Source organism: Oncorhynchus gorbuscha, linkage group LG14 (assembly GCF_021184085.1).
Source record: "Oncorhynchus gorbuscha isolate QuinsamMale2020 ecotype Even-year linkage group LG14, OgorEven_v1.0, whole genome shotgun sequence".
Classification (NCBI taxonomy): domain Eukaryota; kingdom Metazoa; phylum Chordata; class Actinopteri; order Salmoniformes; family Salmonidae; genus Oncorhynchus; species Oncorhynchus gorbuscha.
The window spans coordinates 69,423,512-69,443,047 of NC_060186.1; the positions used below are offsets into that span (position 1 = coordinate 69,423,512).

General features: G+C 41.4%; 1 protein-coding gene across 2 annotated transcripts in view; it reads right to left on the bottom strand.

The window, feature by feature from the left end:
- The window catches only part of LOC123995346 (phospholipase B1, membrane-associated-like), a 37,745-nt gene that overhangs the window by 16,028 nt on the left and 2,181 nt on the right, over positions 1 to 19,536 (bottom strand). Inside the window, exons 4-29 of one of the 2 annotated variants that reach the window (XM_046298897.1) lie at positions 19,384 to 19,415; positions 13,867 to 13,948; positions 13,726 to 13,777; positions 13,546 to 13,623; positions 13,360 to 13,425; positions 13,211 to 13,269; positions 12,842 to 12,917; positions 11,894 to 12,004; positions 11,567 to 11,632; positions 11,377 to 11,448; positions 10,116 to 10,190; positions 9,929 to 9,989; positions 9,678 to 9,736; positions 9,417 to 9,496; positions 9,217 to 9,260; positions 7,481 to 7,589; positions 7,249 to 7,300; positions 6,535 to 6,615; positions 6,320 to 6,385; positions 5,898 to 6,004; positions 4,452 to 4,533; positions 4,226 to 4,330; positions 3,996 to 4,091; positions 2,758 to 2,829; positions 2,470 to 2,547; positions 1,830 to 1,890 (exon numbers count right to left, since the gene is read on the bottom strand). In XM_046298897.1, the coding sequence (XP_046154853.1) occupies positions 1,830 to 1,890; positions 2,470 to 2,547; positions 2,758 to 2,829; positions 3,996 to 4,091; positions 4,226 to 4,330; positions 4,452 to 4,533; positions 5,898 to 6,004; positions 6,320 to 6,385; positions 6,535 to 6,615; positions 7,249 to 7,300; positions 7,481 to 7,589; positions 9,217 to 9,260; positions 9,417 to 9,496; positions 9,678 to 9,736; positions 9,929 to 9,989; positions 10,116 to 10,190; positions 11,377 to 11,448; positions 11,567 to 11,632; positions 11,894 to 12,004; positions 12,842 to 12,917; positions 13,211 to 13,269; positions 13,360 to 13,425; positions 13,546 to 13,623; positions 13,726 to 13,777; positions 13,867 to 13,948; positions 19,384 to 19,415 (1,922 nt within the window). Of the gene's footprint in view, positions 1 to 1,829; positions 1,891 to 2,469; positions 2,548 to 2,757; positions 2,830 to 3,995; positions 4,092 to 4,225; positions 4,331 to 4,451; positions 4,534 to 5,897; positions 6,005 to 6,319; positions 6,386 to 6,534; positions 6,616 to 7,248; positions 7,301 to 7,480; positions 7,590 to 9,216; positions 9,261 to 9,416; positions 9,497 to 9,677; positions 9,737 to 9,928; positions 9,990 to 10,115; positions 10,191 to 11,376; positions 11,449 to 11,566; positions 11,633 to 11,893; positions 12,005 to 12,841; positions 12,918 to 13,210; positions 13,270 to 13,359; positions 13,426 to 13,545; positions 13,624 to 13,725; positions 13,778 to 13,866; positions 13,949 to 19,383; positions 19,419 to 19,536 lie in introns of both variants that reach the window. The other variant, XM_046298896.1, reaches the window with a different exon arrangement.

Sequence of the window (19,536 nt, forward strand, 5' to 3'; positions counted from 1 at the left end):
TAGTGTGATTGGACACCCATCTCAGACATGTAGTGTGATTGGACACCCATCTCAGACATGTAGTGTGATTGGACACCCATCTCAGACATGTAGTGTGATTGGACACCCATCTCAGACATGTAGTGTGATTGGACACCCATCTCAGACATGTTGTGTGATTGGACACTTATCTCAGACATGTAGTGTGATTGGACACCCATCTCAGACATGTTGTGTGATTGGGCAGTTATCTCAGACATGTAGTGTCTATGTATAGAGGCTGCTGTCTTTTTCATAGACTTGAAATCACTGGTCACTTTAATAATGTTTACATATCTTGCACTACTCATCTCATGTGTATATACTGTATTCTATACTATTCTAATGTATCTTAGTCTATGCCGCTATGACATTGAATATATTTATATATTCTTAATAAGATTCATTTACTTTGTGTGTATTGGGTATATGTTGTGAAATTGTTAGATTTTACTTGTTACATACAGTTGAAGTCGGAAGTTTACATACACCTTAGCCAAATACATTTAAACTCAGTTCTTCCACAATTCCTGACATTTAATCCAAGTAAAAATTCCCTGTCTTAGGTCAGTTAGGATCACCACTTTATTTTAAGAATGTGAAATGTCAGAATAATAGTGGAGAGAATGATTTATTTAAGCTTTTATATCTATCATCACATTCCCAGTGGATCAGAAGTTTACATACACTCAATATGTATTTGGTAGCATTGCCTTTAAAATATTTAACTTGGGTTGGGTCAAACGTTTCGGGTAGCCTTCCACAAGCTTCCCACAATAAGTTGGGTGAATTTTGGCCCATTCCTCCTGACAAAGCTGCTGTAACTGAGTCTAGTTTGTAGGCCTCCTTGCTCACACACGCTTTTTCAGTTCTGCCCACAAATTTTCTACAGGTTTGAGGTCAGGGCTTTGTGATGGCCACTCCAATGCCTTGACTTTGTTGTCCTTAAGCCATTTTGTCACAACTTTGGAAGTATGCTTGGGGTATTTGTCCATTTGGAAGAATAATTTACGACCAAGCTTTAACTTCCTGACTGATGTTGAGATGTTACTTCAATATATCCACATAATTTCCATGCTCATGATGCCATCTATTTTGTGCACCAATCCCTCCTGCAGCAAAGCACCCCCACAACATGATGCTGCCACCCCATACTTCATGCGTTTGGAAATTGCTCGCAAGGATGAACCAGACTTGTGGTGGTCTACAAAAAAAATGTCTGAGGTCTTGGCTGATTTCTTTTGATTTTCCCATGATGTCAAGCCAAGAGGCACTGAGTTTGAAGGTAGGCCTTGAAATACATCCACAGGTACACCTCCAATTGACTCAAATTATTTAAATTGCCTATCAGAAGCTTCTAAGCCATGACATCATTTTCTGGAATTTTCCAAGTTGTTTTAAAGGCACAGTCAACTTAACAGTATGTAAACTTCTGACCCACTGGAATTGTGATACAGTGAATTATAAGTGAAATAATCTGTCTGTAAACAGTTATTGGCAAAATTACTTGTGTCATGCACAAAGTAGATGTCCTAACCGACTTGCCAAAACTATAGTTTGTTAACAAGAAATGTGTGGAGTGGTTGACTTCCGACTTCAACTGTATTACTGCACTGTCGGAGCTAGAAACCCAAGCATTTCACTAAACCCGCAATAACATCTGCTAAACACGTGTATGTGACCAATACAATTTGATCTGATTGGTCTGGTAAGGGGGTTGGACAAATGTATGCAACCAGGTCATTGGCCTTCCCTTAGCTATGCACTTCCTCTTATGAAACCTTGTCATCTCTTAACACACTCACTCTCACCTGATGTAGGCACAGAGGTGGATGGAGCCAAGACCACACAAGAGAAGTCACTTCCCCAGCTCTGTGAGAGACGACCGACAGACAGACAGACAGACAGACAGACAGACAGACAGACAGACAGACAGACAGACAGACAGACAGACAGACAGACAGACAGACAGAGAGACAGACAGACAGACAGACAGACAGACAGACAGACAGACAGACAGACAGACAGACAGACAGACAGACAGACAGACAGACAGACAGACAGACAGACAGACAGACAGACAGACAGACCGACCGACCAACAGGGAGACAGGGAGACAGGGAGACAGGGAGACAGGGAGACAGGGAGACAGATCAAAGTGAGACAGTATTTTAACACATTTCCTTCATCAATGCCACCATACATAAAATAATGATGAACACAGATCAATGCCACCATACCTAAATTAATGATGAACACAGTTCAATGCCACCATACCTAAATTAATGATGAACACAGTTCAATGCCACCATACCTAAATTAATGATGAACACAGTTATTTAATAACAGCTGTCATTATCCATTATCTCTTGAAAGAATTAGCCTGGTCCACCTTATCAACACATGTTTTACTAGAAGTCACAAAGATTTGAACCTGGGTGGGTGGCCTACCGTGATTGGTGGAGGTGTTGGGGCGGGTTCCTCATAGGTGTAATTGCTGTTGACATAGGTCCGCACGAATGGTGAGGTCTTGGGGGAAGACAGAGAGACATTTGCATAAGCTAAACATATAGTACTATCAACACTTTATATTCATTAACTGGCTTATGTTTTTATAGCACTCTTCTCTGTAAAAGAGTGACCGAAATATAGTCAGTTAATGGCATGAAGTGATGTGTAGACAACACAGTACTTCTGTAGTTGCTACAATTGTAAACATGTGGAGCCATAAGACTGTACCTTAGAGGGGCATTTCACAGGGATACCATCGTCAAAGTACAGTTTGACAGTCTTCTTGCCCAGAGGCTCCAGCTAAGGGAACACAAGAGCAAGAAGAATGATTTACTAACATCTCAGTAAATTCAAAAGAACTGGGGTGATGCTATGATATCCTGGATCAACTGAATATGTCATTTGTGTCCCTCAATGACAAAACACAGTATTCTGCTTTGGGTAGTAACAGTCAGAGCCATTTATACAGTATATATACACAGTATATATATACACACACTACCGTTCAAAAGTTTGGGATCAATTAGAAATGTCCTTGTTTTTGAAAGAAAAGCAATTTTTTTGTCCATTAAAATAACATCAAATTGGTCAGAAATACAGTGTAGACATTGTTAATGTTGTAAATAACTATTGTAGCTGGCGGATTTCTCATGGAATATCTACATAGGAGTACAGAGGCTCATTATCAGCAACCATCACTCCTGTGTTCCAATAGCACATTGTGTTAGTTAATCCAAGTTTATAATTTTAAAAGGCTAAAAAAACTATTTTGCAATTATGTTAGCACAGCTGAAAACTGTTGTTCTGTTTAAAGAATAAATAAAATTGGCCTTCTTTAGACTAGTTGAGTATTCTGAGCATCAGCATGTGTGGCTCAAAATGGCCAGAAACAAATAACTTTCTCCCTGAAACTCGTCAGTCTATTCTTGTTCTGAGAAATGAAGGCTTTTTCATTCGAGAAATTGCCAAGAAACTGAAGATCTCGTACAACGCTGTGTACTACTTCCTTCACAGAACAGCGCAAATTGGCTTTAACCAGAATAGAAAGAGGAGTGGGAGGCCCCGGTGCACAACTGAGCAAGTGCACAAGTACATTAGAGTGTCTGGTTTGAGAAACAGACACCTCACAAGTCCTCAACTGACAGCTTCATTAAATAGTACCCGCAAAACACAAGTCTCAACATCAACAGTGAAGAGGCGACTTCGGGATGCTGGACTTCTAGACAAGGACATTTCTAAGTGACCCCAAACTTTTGAATGGTAGTATATATAACACACACACACACACACACACACACACACACACACACACACACACACACACACACACACACACACACACACACACACACACACACACACACACACACACACACACACACATGACTTGTCACATGTATTGATGACTTGTCAGGCTCTATATAATTTATAGATGGATATATTGTGATAGTGTTATTGAGTCTCACCATGTTATTCCAGAGAGCGCGGGCTATCAGAGTATGGGTCTTCTGACTGAGATGGAAGCAGTCAGGACTGAAGTAAGTACGGTCTGGACGTCCATTCTGTAGGTGAGACAGAGGGGACAGTTTGAGTGTGTGTGTGTAATGCCATGAAAGGGCATTGGAATCACACAGATTGATCAGTTAACCTGTTGTTGATTCACAGTCAAGAGGAGTGACAATGCACTGTGCCTAACCTCTGTCTGGGGAACGATGATGTCTCGTAGGAAAGGCTGCAGGACCACCGTGAAGTTGTTATGAGTGTCGTACCGTCCTGACTCCACAAGCTCATGCAGTCCTCGCTGAAAGAGGTTAGTTTGTTTTTGTTATTGGTAATTCATCATCACGCACTATAGTATTTACCATAGAGTCAAGTATAATATTGTGGTCCCACATGCACTGCAGAATTAGTCTTTGCCATACCTGATAATCTCTGTTCAGACCATTGAGTTGACGAAGTGCTTCAGAACCCTCCTTTGGCGAGATGACACAGGGACACAGAATACTGAAGGAGAGACACAAGATCAGGCGTTATTGATCTTAATTTCAGAGATCAGGTGTTATTGATCTTAATTTCAGAGATCAGGTGTTATTGATCTTAATTTCAGAGATCAGGTGTTATTGATCTTCATTTCAGAGATCAGGTGTTATTGATCTTAATTTCAGAGATCAGGTGTTATTGATCTTCATTTCAGAGATCAGGTGTTATTGATCTTAATTTCAGAGATCAGGTGTTATTGATCTTCATTTCAGAGATCAGGTGTTATTGATCTTAATTTCAGAGATCAGGTGTTATTGATCTTCATTTCAGAGATCAGGTGTTATTGATCTTCATTTCAGAGATCAGGTGTTATTGATCTTAATTTCAGAGATCAGGTGTTATTGATCTTAATTTCAGAGATCAGGTGTTATTGATCTTCATTTCAGAGATCAGGTGTTATTGATCTTAATTTCAGAGATCAGGTGTTATTGATCTTCATTTCAGAGATCAGGTGTTATTGATCTTCATTTCAGAGATCAGGTGTTATTGATCTTCATTTCAGAGATCAGGTGTTATTGATCTTCATTTCAGAGATCAGGTGTTATTGATCTTAATTTCAGAGATCAGGTGTTATTGATCTTAATTTCAGAGATCAGGTGTTATTGATCTTAATTTCAGAGATCAGGTGTTATTGATCTTAATTTCAGAGATCAGGTGTTATTGATCTTCATTTCAGAGATCAGGTGTTATTGATCTTAATTTCAGAGATCAGGTGTTATTGATCTTCATTTCAGAGATCAGGTGTTATTGATCTTAATTTCAGAGATCAGGTGTTATTGATCTTCATTTCAGAGATCAGGTGTTATTGATCTTCATTTCAGAGATCAGGTGTTATTGATCTTCATTTCAGAGATCAGGTGTTATTGATCTTCATTTCAGAGATCAGGTGTTATTGATCTTCATTTCAGAGATCAGGTGTTATTGATCTTCATTTCAGAGATCAGGTGTTGACACATTGGCACATTTCCCTGCATATGGCAAACATATGAAAGTGGTGGCTTGATGAGGAGGATTATAGATAGGCTGCATCTAGATTCAAAGTGTGCACTTGCATATTCCCCATCATGTAACCCCACCTCTTTAAGGAATAACTAGGATAGGATAAAGTAATCCTTCTCCCCCCCCCCCCTTAAAAGATTTAGATGCACTATTGTAAAGTGGCTGCTCCACTGGATGTCATAAGGTGAACGCACCAATTTGTAAGTCGCTCTGGATAAGAGCGTCTGCTAAATGACTTAAATGTAAATGTAAATGTATTTTACAATGGTGAAAACTCCTTCCAGCAAATGCTCTAGTTAGATTCTACACCTGCAGGGACAGACACTTACTTGACAAGCCAGGTAGGGCACTTGAGATCTGCATTTAAGTCTGTGTGCATCTGTCTCAGGGCGGGGATGTAGAGTGGCTCAACCAGATTGACCAGGGCTCTAGGGACCTTTGAGGGGGAGAAGGAGAGAGACCGAGAGAAAGAGAGAGACCGAGAGAGAGAGAGAGAGAGAGAGAGAGAGAGAGAGAGAGAGAGAGAGAGAGAGAGAGAGAGAGAGAGAGAGAGAGAGAGAGAGAGAGAGAGAGAGAGAGAGAGAGAGAGAGAGAGAGCGAGAGAGCGAGAGAGAGAGAGAACATTTTTCAAGTTGAAAAAAGTAATTGAAAACAGAGGAAAGCTTGTGCTATCTGATCTGATCTGTAAATGCAAGAAGGTGGAAAAGGGACAAATTCAGAGAAAACACTGTGACACGCCTTCAGCTCCTACCTGTTTATGAAGGTAATCCAGAGACTCACGAATGTGTCGCACATAGTTCTCAGTGGAATAAACCAGCTGTGGGGCAATAACAGGTAGTGACAGTCAGAGCAATGGAACATGCACATCCAGTACAGTATCACTGCAGACAGAGTTGTTAGAGAAGGTCACGATACAGAATGGTGTCGCATTGTATTGTAACGTATACACATCGTATTGGTACTCACAGAGCTGTAGCAGTAGTCACACATGTCATTGCCTCCAATGAACAAAGTGATCACTTTCCAGTCTTCTTGGAAATTAACAAGCTGTGTAAGGGGACATGTTCAGATAATATAAACTTGTGTATTATATCAATCTATGTGTGGTAGACAGTGGTGTTAAGTACAAATACTTTAAAGTACTACTTAAGTCGTTTTTGGGGTATATGTACTTTACTTGACTATTTATTTATTTAACTTTTATTTCACTACATTCCTAAAGGAAATAGATGTACTATTTACTCTATACATTTTGCCTGACACCCAAAATGACTCATTACAATGTTGAATGCTTAGGAGGAAGGAAAATGGTCCAATTCACACACTTATCAAGAGAACACGTGATCATCCCAACTACCTCTGATCTGGCAGACTCACGAAACACAAATGCATCGAGTGTTACAATGTACCCCTGGCTATCCGTAAATTAAAAAAACAAGAAAATGTATTTATACTTTTACTTTTGCTTTCGATACGTAAGTATATTTTAGTAATTACATTTACTTTTGAAGTATATTTAGAACCAAATACTTTTAGACTTTTACTCAAGTAGTATTTTACTGGGTGACTTTCACTTTTACTTGAGTACATTTCTATTAAGGTATGTATACTTTTACTCAAGTATGACAATTGGGTACTTTTCCCACTAAGATTCAAATATAATTTAGGATAGTCTCTAACCGAGTCATTCTTCATCCTGGCCACCAATGCTCGCACTTGTTCTGGTATGTCTCTTCAAAACAAACACAGACAATCCAACATCACCATTCAGCAAATAAAAACAAAATAAACTATTCAATATAAAACCTATTCAGTACATTTTCAGTAAAACCTATTCAGTAAAATATAGTCAGTCAGTGAGGCAGGTATGTCTGGATAGAAAATTATCAAATGGATGGGTGATGAGACTTACTTGGCTTTTCCCCCGGCCACAGCCTGGTTGAGGAAGGCCTGAGGGGTGTGCTCTTTGCCTTTGCCCACTGAGAAGCCGGTCAGGGAGGGGTTAAACTCACGCAGGATATCTGAGCAGCAACACAAAAGAAAACGACACATCAGTCCAACCTGGATACATTGACCTGGGTAGCCCACATTGAACCACTAAAACCAGAAGCCATGGATTACAGGCAACATCCGCACTTAGATAAAGGGTAGAGCTTCCGCTTTCAAGGAGCGGGACTCTAACCCGGAAGCTTATAAGAAATCCCGCTATGCCCTCCGACGAACCATCAAACAGGCAAAGTGTCAATACAGGACTAAGATCAAATTGTATTACACCGGCTCTGACGCTCGTCCCGATGTGGCAGGGCTTGCAAACTGTTACAGACTACAAAGTGAAGCACAGCCACGAGCTGCCCAGTGACATGAACCTACCAGACAAGCTAAATTACTTCTATGCTCGCTTTGAGGCAAGTAACACTGAAACATGCATGAGAGCACCAGCCGTTCCAGACTACTGTATGATCACGCTCTCCGTAGCTGATGTAAGTAAGACCTTTCAACAGGTCAACATTCACATTCGCAGGACCAGACGGATTACCAGGGCGTGTATTCAGAGCATGCGCTGACCAACTGGCAAGTGTCTTCACTGACATTTTCAACCTCTCCCTGACTGAGTTTGTAATACCAACATGTTTCAGGCAGACCAACATAGACCCTGTGCCCAAGAACACTAAGGTAATCTGCCTAAATGACTACCGACTCATAGCACTCACTTCTGTAGCCATGAAGTGCTTTGAAAGGCTGGTCATGGCTCACATCAACACCATTATCCCAGAAACCCTAGACCCACTCCAATTTGCATACCGCCCCAACAGCTGCACGACTGGTTGCATCACTGCCTGGTATAGCAACCGCTCAGCCTTTCAACTGCAAGGTATTACAGAGGGTAGTACGTACGGACCAGTACATCGCTGGGGCCAAGCTTCCTGCCATCCAGAACCTCTATGTCAGGGGGTGTCAGAGGAAGGCCATAAAAATTGTCCAAGACTCCAGCCACCCTAGTCGTAGACTGTTCTCTCTGCTACCGCACAGCAAGCGGTACCGGAACACCAAGTTGAGGTCCAAAAGGCTTCTTAACAGCTTCTACCCCCAAGCCATAAGACTCCTGAACAGCTAATCAAATGGCTGCCCAGACCCCTCTTTTACGCTGCTGCTACTCTCTGTTAATAATCTATGCATAGTCACTTTACCTACATGTACAGTACATACTAACACAATTACCTCAACTAACTGGGCCCCAGCACATTGACTCTGTACCGGTTCCCCCTGTATATAGCCTTGCTTGTTATTTTAATGCTGCTATTTCATTATTTGTCACTTTTATTTTTTTTAAATTACTTAACACTTATTTTTTTTTTTTTTCTGAACTTCTTAAAGCACGTTTGGTTAAGGCCTTGTGAGTAAGCATTTCACCATAACATCTACACCTGTTGTATTCGGCGCATGTGACAAATAAAATGTGATTTGATTTGATAATGATACACATAGGAGAACGGTATTTTACTTACTTATTGTACATGTGTAAATGTGAATTCCAGCATTTGATCAATATTTTGGCTACATTTTGGTAACATTTTGGCAACAATTTGGCTACATGAGCAGCCTGATAACTAAAACAAGATGACAGAGTTAAAAGAAAAGGACACTCACTGGGAAGAGTGGTGACAGTGGTGAGGTTCTCGTCTCCACCGACACTGAGAAACACAAAGACAGAATATAGACTGGTTAGGGATGCCAACCATATAGATTAGTGTTCACCTCTCCCAGGTAACACACAGCACAGAAAGATGAACTGACATTGACACTCCACTCTGAACTATTGTTTTATTACAGGGGTGATAAGGACCCACCTCCATGATAAACCCCGGTACTGCGTCGTAACATCCAGTAAGTTGTTAACACTGGATCCCGATCCGACACCGTTGCCCGCCTGCCGACCAGTCAAAGAGAGTGTTATGGAGATAGCAATAGCATGAGTTTAATAATACAGATAGAAATCACATATGATAAGTGACAGCCCTACAACTGGGTAATGTAGATTAGCTCACAGTATGTAAAGTAACTCAAACATGTACTACAGATAAAAGGTAAACAAGGAGTAGGTGACTTACTGTCAGAGAGTCTCCCACTGCAGCTACGACTTTGATATCGCCAGGCCGAAGGGCGTGAACTGTGAATGCATAGAAGATGGATCAGGTGATGAGAATGGCTTAAGGCAAACTTTATCCAGGTAGCCCTATCAGAAACCTGTTAACACCTACCTGTCCTTTCTCCAAAAGTTTAATATTCCATAACTCAGTAAGATCATTTGAACAAATAACTCTAAAAACTGTATACTGTATATTGAGAGGATTCATCTTACCTGAGGTGGGTGTGGAGTTGGAAGGGCTATGGTCCTCGCAGGGCATATGAGTGCCCATGATCTGATGACAAGACACGCAGAGGACATCCAGAGTCATTACCATGTATAATGTGTACACAGACACCACAATGTGAAGGGCCCTACAGTACATCAGCTGTGATCAACAGGCCTGACAACAATAACTCACAGGGTCGAAAAGAGGAGAGAGCTCATTGGTGTGATCTGAGGGAGAGTTCCGCTCTGTTCTCAAGAAAGGCCGGTCCTATTGGAGAGAGGGGGGAGAGATAAAGAGTGAGACAGAGAGAGATAAAGAGAGACAGAGAGGAGGACAGATGAATGTATAGAGGGTGGAAGATGAGGATCAGTAGGGTTAAATCATATCATTGACTGGGTGGTTCGAGCCCTGAATTCTGATTGGCTGACAGCCATGGTATATCAAACGGGTATGACAAAACATGCATTTTTACTGCTCTAATTATGCTTGTAAACAGTTTATAATAGCAATAAGGCACCCCGGGGGTTTGTGGTATATGGACAATATACCACGGCTAAGGACTGTGTCCAGGCACTCCGTGTCGCGCCTAAGAACAGCCCTTAGCCGTGGTATATTGGCCAAATACCACACCCAACCCGGCCTTATTGCTTAATCATACTATATTGTGTGTTGAGACGTTCATCTAGAGTAGCTCGCTGTAATGGGAATATTTCAGATGAATAAAGTTTATATTTAATTTAGTGATCAACACAATGTTTAGCATATTTGGAATTTCTGTAATACACATACTTGCCAGTGTTCTATTTGTAAAACTCAAGGTGCAGGTTGATGGTCACTAGACTTGTTATGGATTATTATCATATCTGATGTAGTGGTTGACGCCAGACTGGAGGTACAAGGACCAAGGACACACTGATTATTCAGTGTTGTATCGATGGCATTCTATGAACACTTTATGATTCTGTAGCAGCTGACAAAGTCACTGTCCGTCAGGCTGGTGTTTATAGAACATCTGATTTGGATACAAAAGGCCCGTCTCCAAGAGGCCAGTTAGACATTTTCTCTGCATGTGTCTCCCTGTTACAACGTGTAATAAACCGGATAGATTTTTGATTGACTTGACAAACGACTGATCTCCTTTTTGTTCACCTGGAAATTCATATTACACTCAGGTTTACACTCATATACTGTATGTACATTCTATTCTATTAATCCCACAAATGTACTGTACGTGACCGATTTCAGGACTGGGTTCAAATAGTATTTGTTTTCTTTCAAATACCTTAGTTGCAGTTCATTGAGCTTGTCTAGTCCAATGGAACCAACGCATCATCCCCAAGTGCAAACCCCGCTCATCTGGCAGTCCAGACAGGCCCAGTTAAACGCTGAAAGTATTTGAATGAAAAACAACCCCGGGTCAGGTATGTGTTGGAGGCTTGCCGCACTCTCTCACCTCACTGGGGCATGGCACCGAGATGATCATATCATTGTTCTCCATGTTCTGCTGGCCTATGGTGGGCTGCAGCTGAAAAACAGAATTAAAAAAACTGAGTCAATTCTCCTTTGTTTGCCTCAACTAGGACTGAGAGCAGAGACAATGCCACAGTGTGTTAGCAGCATGGGTAGTATATGGTGTGACTCACCAAGTTGGCCCACATCTGTACGGCTAGTTTGTCTGTATGTAATGCCCTCGCTCTGGGGGCAGCGCTCTGTACATAGATGAACATTTGTGTCACACACACACACACACACACACACACACACACACACACACACACACACACACACACACACACACACACACACACACACACACACACACACACACACACACACACACACACACACACACACACACACACACACACACACACACACACACCAATAACAATTCAGCTCTGCATCACACAGTGAGAGAGTCACATTAATGTATAAAAAATTTGGGGAAGCTTCAATGACTTGTCACTCACAATAAAGGAGGCTGGATCTGCTGTGATGAAGGGGACATCCTGCAGTAGGACGGTGAAGTCATCTTTGTTGCTGTACCACTGCTTCTCCACCAGGTGTCCGTCAAGGGACTCCTACTGACCACCATGAAATAGAGTTAGGTAAAAATGAACTATGTACAATACACCTATTTAACTGAAATGTTGGTCCACTAAATCCACAGCAAGGAGAGATTAGTGTGCAACTGTATTTTTCACTTGTATAGTCCCCTGTACTACAACCTCTTCTGTTCATATGTTGTTTATTCTATTTTGCAGTATGTCCTGTAAGGAGTTTTTATGATACCATTTTTGATGGTTGAAATCAGACAATAAAATACAATCTAATCTTATCTTATCTTATTTATATGGGGACAACAGTATAAACAGGACATAGGTCAGGGACCGTCAACTAGATTCATCCGCGGGACAATTTTTTTATAAGAGGATGGTCGGTGGGCCAGAACATCATTACAAATAATTTGTAGACTGCAATTTGATTGCAAGAATCACAAACATATATAATATTTGACAAAAACATGATAATTTGAAATCTTGCTTAGATTTGTATACGATCACGTGTCTCTCTAATATGCGTGGGAATACTTGGGAACAGATTTCCAAAATTAAATTAACTGGTAGGTTTTTTTTGGGGGGGGGGGGGGTAAGACATGATGTAAGATATGAATAATGTAAGACATTGATGATGTAAGAAAAGATATGAATAATGTTGTAAGACTGGTGATGTAAAACATATGTAAGAAATTGATGGTGTAAGACTGGTGATGTAAAACAGATATAAGAAATTGATGGTGTAAGACATTGATGTTGTAAAACTGGTGATGTAAAACATATGTAAGACATTGACGATGTAAGACATTGATGATGCAAGACATTGATGATGCAAGACATTGATGATGCAAGACATTGAACCTGCAGGACTTGAGTGAGCATGGCCCTCAGCAGTCTGAGCTCCCATTCATGTATTTCCTCCATACATTGACACATCCTGTCAATAGACATGTAAGCAATCAAACCAAACATCTACCAGCTAGTCACTATAGATTCACAGAATCGTTTAAAAATCCAGAAAATCTCATCTAATTATATTCGTTATGTACACAGTTCACAGCAGGTATAAAAGGTGCAGTGAAATGCTTGTGTGCTAGCATCCTCAACATAACAGTACAATAATCTATATAATTATTGCACTGCAATCAGTCAAATAAAATAAAAATAATAAACTCAGGGAATGAGTGCACTGACTGATTAAGAAGATATGCTATTGGTGGAGAGAATCACCTGTTCTGATGAACGTATTCTCCAACCCACACTGCAACATTGACAATGGTCTGCTTCAACTGCAAATACATTATGAACAATCTTAATGATCACTTAAATTCATGTGCTGTAGCATCGCTAAGAGTGTCACACAAGTGTCCAAAACTCACCTGTGACTGCAGCACCTGCAGAGCAAGATCCACCTCCTGGACAGCAGCTGTGACAGTCTCGCTGAACTGCATAGACACAAACACACAACACTCACTCAAAGGAGTGCAGCTAATAACACTGTAGTGTCATGAAATGCAGACTTTCAATTAAATCCAGACGTGTGAGGTGAGTGTTTGGCTAATGACCTGGTCATGACACAAACAGAGCTCATCCACCTGGACGAATAGCATCACCAGCTTCCAGTCTGCGTCTAGATCAATGGCCTATTAGAGAGAAGTACAAGACACAGTCAGAGATGAAAACCAGTACAGGGACGCTGTTTGGACAATGTGTTGGGTTATGTAGAAGGAGAGATACTAGAATACCTGGTTCCTTCTGAGGGTGAGGGACAGTTCCTTTGCCTGCTCTACAAGAGCTCTGCAAATTAATGAAACATTGTTTGAAATACATTTTTTTCTTTCTTTCTTTCATACTCTCACAGGGAGTTGAGTGTAGCTGTGGTTTACCTGTGCTGTGAGGATTCAGAATACAGATTTGTCTGACCATGAAGACTCCTGGTCATTTCAGGGTTAAACATGGTCAGCAGCTCTGAAGTGACAGAGAGAGGGGAGCAAGTTGCTTGATTATTAGTGAAATCAACATTGTCATATGCAAATTACTTAGCATTTAGTATGGGGTGAAAAAAGCACTATTAGAAATGGCTAACAGGTTTTTACTATCAACTAACTTTGACACACAGGTAGAGTTAGTTGGTTCCTTATCCAATAAAATAAATGGATACACATGCAATCTGTTTGATCAGACAAGTATGGCATCTAGGGCTTTCTTGGTACTAACATACAGTAACTACCATGTGAGTTGAGAGTACAGTATAATGCTCTATCACATTCATCTTTATTAATGTCCTTTTTCTATTGTGTGAGAGGTACAATAGTCTTTATCTCTTCTGTGTGAAATGCTTTCTGTGGAAATTGTTGGCAGCAAAGTTGCAATTTGGTGATTCTATCTTGGCTTATTGTTAGTGGTATCAGGGTTGGTCCTGATATCAGACCAATAATGATATCACACAGTAGTGGGAGGTTAACTTATATTAACCTCTTCTAAAACCAATTACTCTCAATGATACTAATTGATACTGCAGTAATCTACAATAACCTATTAGACAAGGAAGAGTGTTCAATAGTTACAGTAAGTTATATAAGAGCATGCCTGACACTCCCATTATCACAAGTAGGTAACTGAACTGATTTAATTTCCCTCCAAATGTACCCTCTTTTCAATGCTTTTATCCTTTTCAAGCACAATCATATCTTCAAAAATGGTTAAAAAGCCTAAATTATGTCTGGTGATAGATTATCTTGATGAAATTAAATAAACGTTCTACTTACAGTTGACGTCGGAAGTTTACATACACTTAGGTTGGAGTCATTAAAACTCGTTTTTCAACCACTCCACAAATTTCTTGTTAACAAACTATAGTTTTTGGCAAGGTGGTTAGGACACCTACTTTGTGCATGACACAAGTAATTTTTCCAACAATTGTTTACAGATTATTTCACTTATAATTCACTGTATCACAATTCCAGTGGGTCAGAAGTTTACATACACTAAATTGACTGTGCCTTTGTAGCAGTATTTATTAGAGAGGGGTAAAGAAAGATTTTGTTCGGGCGCCAGGCAGGTGTTAACCATGCCGAAAGGAAAATAGTAGAATAGAGAGAGTACCACTTAGAAAATTCCAGAAATTATGTCATTGCTTTAGAAGCATCTGATAGGCTAATTTACATAATTTGAGTCCATTTGAGGTGTACCTGAGGATATAGTTCAAGGCCTATCTTCAAACAGTGCCTTTTTGCTTGACATCATGGGGAAATCAAAGGAAACCTTCCAAGACCTCAGAAAAAAAGTTGAAGACCTCCACAAGTCTGGTTCATCCTTGGGAGCAATTTGCAAATGCCTGAAAGTCCACGTTCATCTGTACAAACAATAGTACGCAAGTATAAACACCATGGGACCACACAGCCGTCATACTGCTCAGGAAGGAAACTCAGTCTGTCTCTTAGAGATGAACGTACTCTGGTGCAAAAAGTGCAAATCAATCCCAGAACAACAGCAAAGGACCTTGTGAAGATGCTGGAGGAAACAGGTACAAAAGCATCTATATCCACAGTAAAACGAGTCCTATATCGACATCATCTGAAAGGCCGCTCACCAAGGAAGAAACCACTGCTTCAAAAGCCAGACTACGGTTTGCAACTGTACATGGGGACAAAGATCATACTTTTTGGAGAAATGTCCTCTGGTCTGATGAAACAAAAACAAAACTGTTTGGCCATGATGACCATCATTATGTTTGGAGGAAAAAGGGGGATGCTTGCAAGCCGTGAAGCAAGCGGGTGGCAGCATCATGTTGTGGGGGTGCTTTGCTGTAGGAGGGACTGGTGCGCTTCACAAAATAGATGGCATCATGAGGATGGAAAATTATGTGGATATATTGAAGCAACATCAAGACATCAGTCAGGAAGTTAAAGCTTGGTCGCAAATGGGTCTTCCAAATGGACAATGACCCCAAGCATACTTCCAAAGTTGTGGGAAAATGGCTCAAGAACAACAAAGTCAAGGTATTGGAGTGGCCATCACAAAGCCCTGACCTCAATCCTATAGAAAATGTGTGGGCAGAACTGAAAAAGTGTGTGTGAAGAAGGAGGCCTACAAACCAGACACAGTTACACCAGCTCTGTCAGGAGGAATGGGCCAAAATTCACCCAACTTGTTGTGGGAAGCTTGTGGAAGGCTACTCAAAACGTTTGACCCAAGTTAAACATTTTAAGGCAATGCTACCAAATACTAATTGAGTGTATGTAAACTTCTGACCCACTGGGAATGTGATGAAAGAAAGAAAACCTGAAATAAATCATTCACTCTACTATTCTCTCTACTTCCGCGACGCATATAAGGCCCTCCCCCGCCCTCCTTTCGGAAAAGCTGACCACGACTCCATTTTGTTGCTTCCAGTCAACAGACAGAAACTAAAACAAGAAGCTCCCACGCTCAGGTCTGTTCAATGCTGGTCCGAACAATCTGATTCCACTCTTCAAGACTGCTTCGATCACGTGGATTAGGATATGTTCCACATTGTGTCCAACAACAACATTGACGAATACGCTGATTCGGTGAGCTAGTTCATTAGAAAGTGCATCGGCGATGTCTTACCCACAGCAATGATTAAAACATTCCCAAACCAGAAACCGTGGATTGATGGCAGCATTCTCGCGAAACTGAAAGCGCAAACCACTGCTTTTAACCAGGGCAAGGTGACCGGAAACATGACCGAATACAAACAGTGTAGCTTTTCCCTCCTCAAGGCAATCAAACAAGCTAAGCGTCAGTATAGAGACAAAGTAGAGTTGCAATTCAACGGCTCAGACACAAGAGGTATGTGGCAGGGTCTACAGTCAATCACGGATTACAAAAAGAAAACCAGCCCCGTCGCGGACCAGGATGTCTTGCTCCCAGAAAGACTAAATAACTTCTTTGCTCGCTTTGAGGACAATACAGTGCCACTGATACGGCCCGCTACCAAAACCTGCGGACTCTCCTTCACTGCAGCCGACGTGAGTAAAACATTTAAATGTGTTAACCCTCGCACGGCTGCAGGCCCAAACGGCATCCCCAGCCGCGTCCTCAGAGCATGCGCAGACCAGCTGGCTGGTGTGTTTACAGACATATTCAATCAAACCTTATCCCAGTCTGCTGTTCCCACATGCTTCCAGAGGGCCACCATTGTTCCTCATCCCAAGAAAGATAAGGTAACTGAGCTAAACGACTACCGCCCCATAGCACTCACTTCCGTAATCATGAAGTGCTTTGAGAGACTAGTCAAGGACCATATCACCTCCACCCTACCTGACACCCTAGAACCACTCCAATTTGCTTACCGCCCCAATAGGTCCACAGACGACGCAATTGCAACCACACTGCACACTGCCCTAACCCATCTGGACAAGAGGAATACCTATGTGAGAATGCTATTCATCGACTACAGCTCAGCATTTAACACCATAGTACCCTCCAAACTCGTCATCAAGCTCGAGACCCTGGATCTCAACCCCACCCTGTGCAAATGGGTCCTGGTCTTCCTGACGGGCCGACCCCAGGTGGTGAGGGTAGGTAACAACATCTCCACCCCGCTGATCCTCAACACTGGGGCCCCACAAGGGTGCGTTCTGAGCCCCCTGCTGTACTCCCTGTTCACCCATGACTGCGTGGCCATACACGCCTCCAACTCAATCATCAAGTTTACGGACGACACTACAATGGTAGGCTTGATTACCAACAACGATGAGACGGCCTACAGGGAGGAGGTGAGGGCCCTCAGAGTGTGGTGTCAGGAAAATAACCTCACACTCAACGTCAACAGAACAAAGGAGATGATTGTGGACTTCAGGAAACTGCAGAGGGAGCACCCCCCTATCCAGATTGACGGGACAGTAGTGGAGAGGGTAGTAAGTTTTAAGTTCCTCAGCGTACACATCACGGACAAACCGAATTGGTCCACCCACACAGACAGTGTGGTGAAGAAGGTGCAACAGCGGCTTGTCACCAAAAGCACTCACAAACTTCTACAGATGCACAATCGAGAGCATCCTGTCGGCTGTATCACCGCCTGGTACAGCAACTGCTCCACCCACAACCGTAAGGCTCTCCAGAGGGTAGTAAGGACTGCACAATGCATCACCGGGGGCAAACTACCTGCCCTCCAGGACACCTACACCACCCGATGTCACAGGAAGGCCATACAGATCATCAAGGACAACAATCACACGAGCCACTGCCTGTTCACCCCGCTATCATCCAGAAGGCGAGGTCAGAACAGGTGCATCAAAGCAGGGACCGAGAGACTGAAAAACAGCTTCTATCTCAAGGCCATCAGACTGTTAAACAGCCACCACTAACATTGAGTGGCTGCTGCCAACATACTGACTCAACTCCAGCTCACTTTGAAAATGGAATTCGATGGAAATTGATTTAAAAAATGTATCACTAGCCACTTTAAACAATGCCGCTTAATATAATGTTTACATACCCTACATTACTCATCTCATATGTATATGTATATACTGTACTCTATATCATCTACTGCATCTTGCTATCTTTTTGTAATACATGTATCACTAGCCACTTGAAACTATGCCACTTTTATGTTTACATACCCTACATTACTCATCTCATATGTAAATACTGTACTCTATACCATCTACTGCATCTTGCCAATGCCGTTCTGTACCATCACTCATTCATATATCTTTATGTACATATTCTTTATCCCTTTACACCTGTGTGTATAAGGTAGTAGTTGTGTAATTGTTAGGTTAGATTACTCGTTGGTTATTACTGCATTGTCGGAACTAGAAGCACAAGCATTTCGCTACACTTGCATTAACATCTGCTAACCATGTGTATGTGACAAATAAAATTTGATTTGATTGGATTATTCTGACATTTTACATTCTTAAAATAATGTGGTGATCCTAACTGACCTTATACAGGGAATTTTTACTAGGATTAAATGTCAGGTATTGTGAAAAACTGAGTTTAAATGTATTTGGCTAAAGGTGTATGTAAACTTCTGACTTCAGCTGTGTATATACACCTGATGAGGGTCAGATTGCAAAGGGAGGAAATTTGGCATGGGAAGGAGGAGGATCTGTCAGCAGACCAACATGTCTTATCAACTAATCATATCTCTTATCAAACAATCTTATCAACCAATCAAAGTGTGTTTTATTGAGATTTTATTTGACTGAGACTGTAATTTCAGTGCTTAAGGTCACAGGAAATTGACAACCTGGTAGGATGCTTTAGAATTTGTCAGCTATTTTTGTGTGTGTACTTGTGTGCGTGTCTGTGTCTGTCTGCCTGTCTGTCTGTGTTAATAGCCTGCGTTTGTTGTCTTCTGGTTCAGATAACTGATTTGATACATCAAGGAGTCCCTTAAACCCCCCCAAGAATAGCAGGCTTACCATGAAGTCTCAATAACACTCTGGACAGCTCACTGCTTCAGAGAGAAAGAAAAACAGAAGTCCGGAAAACCTTTCTGTGTTCACATTTAATCATCCCTAATGACACCTGGTTTTATTTTTTATTTAACCTTTATTTAACTAGGTAAGACAGTT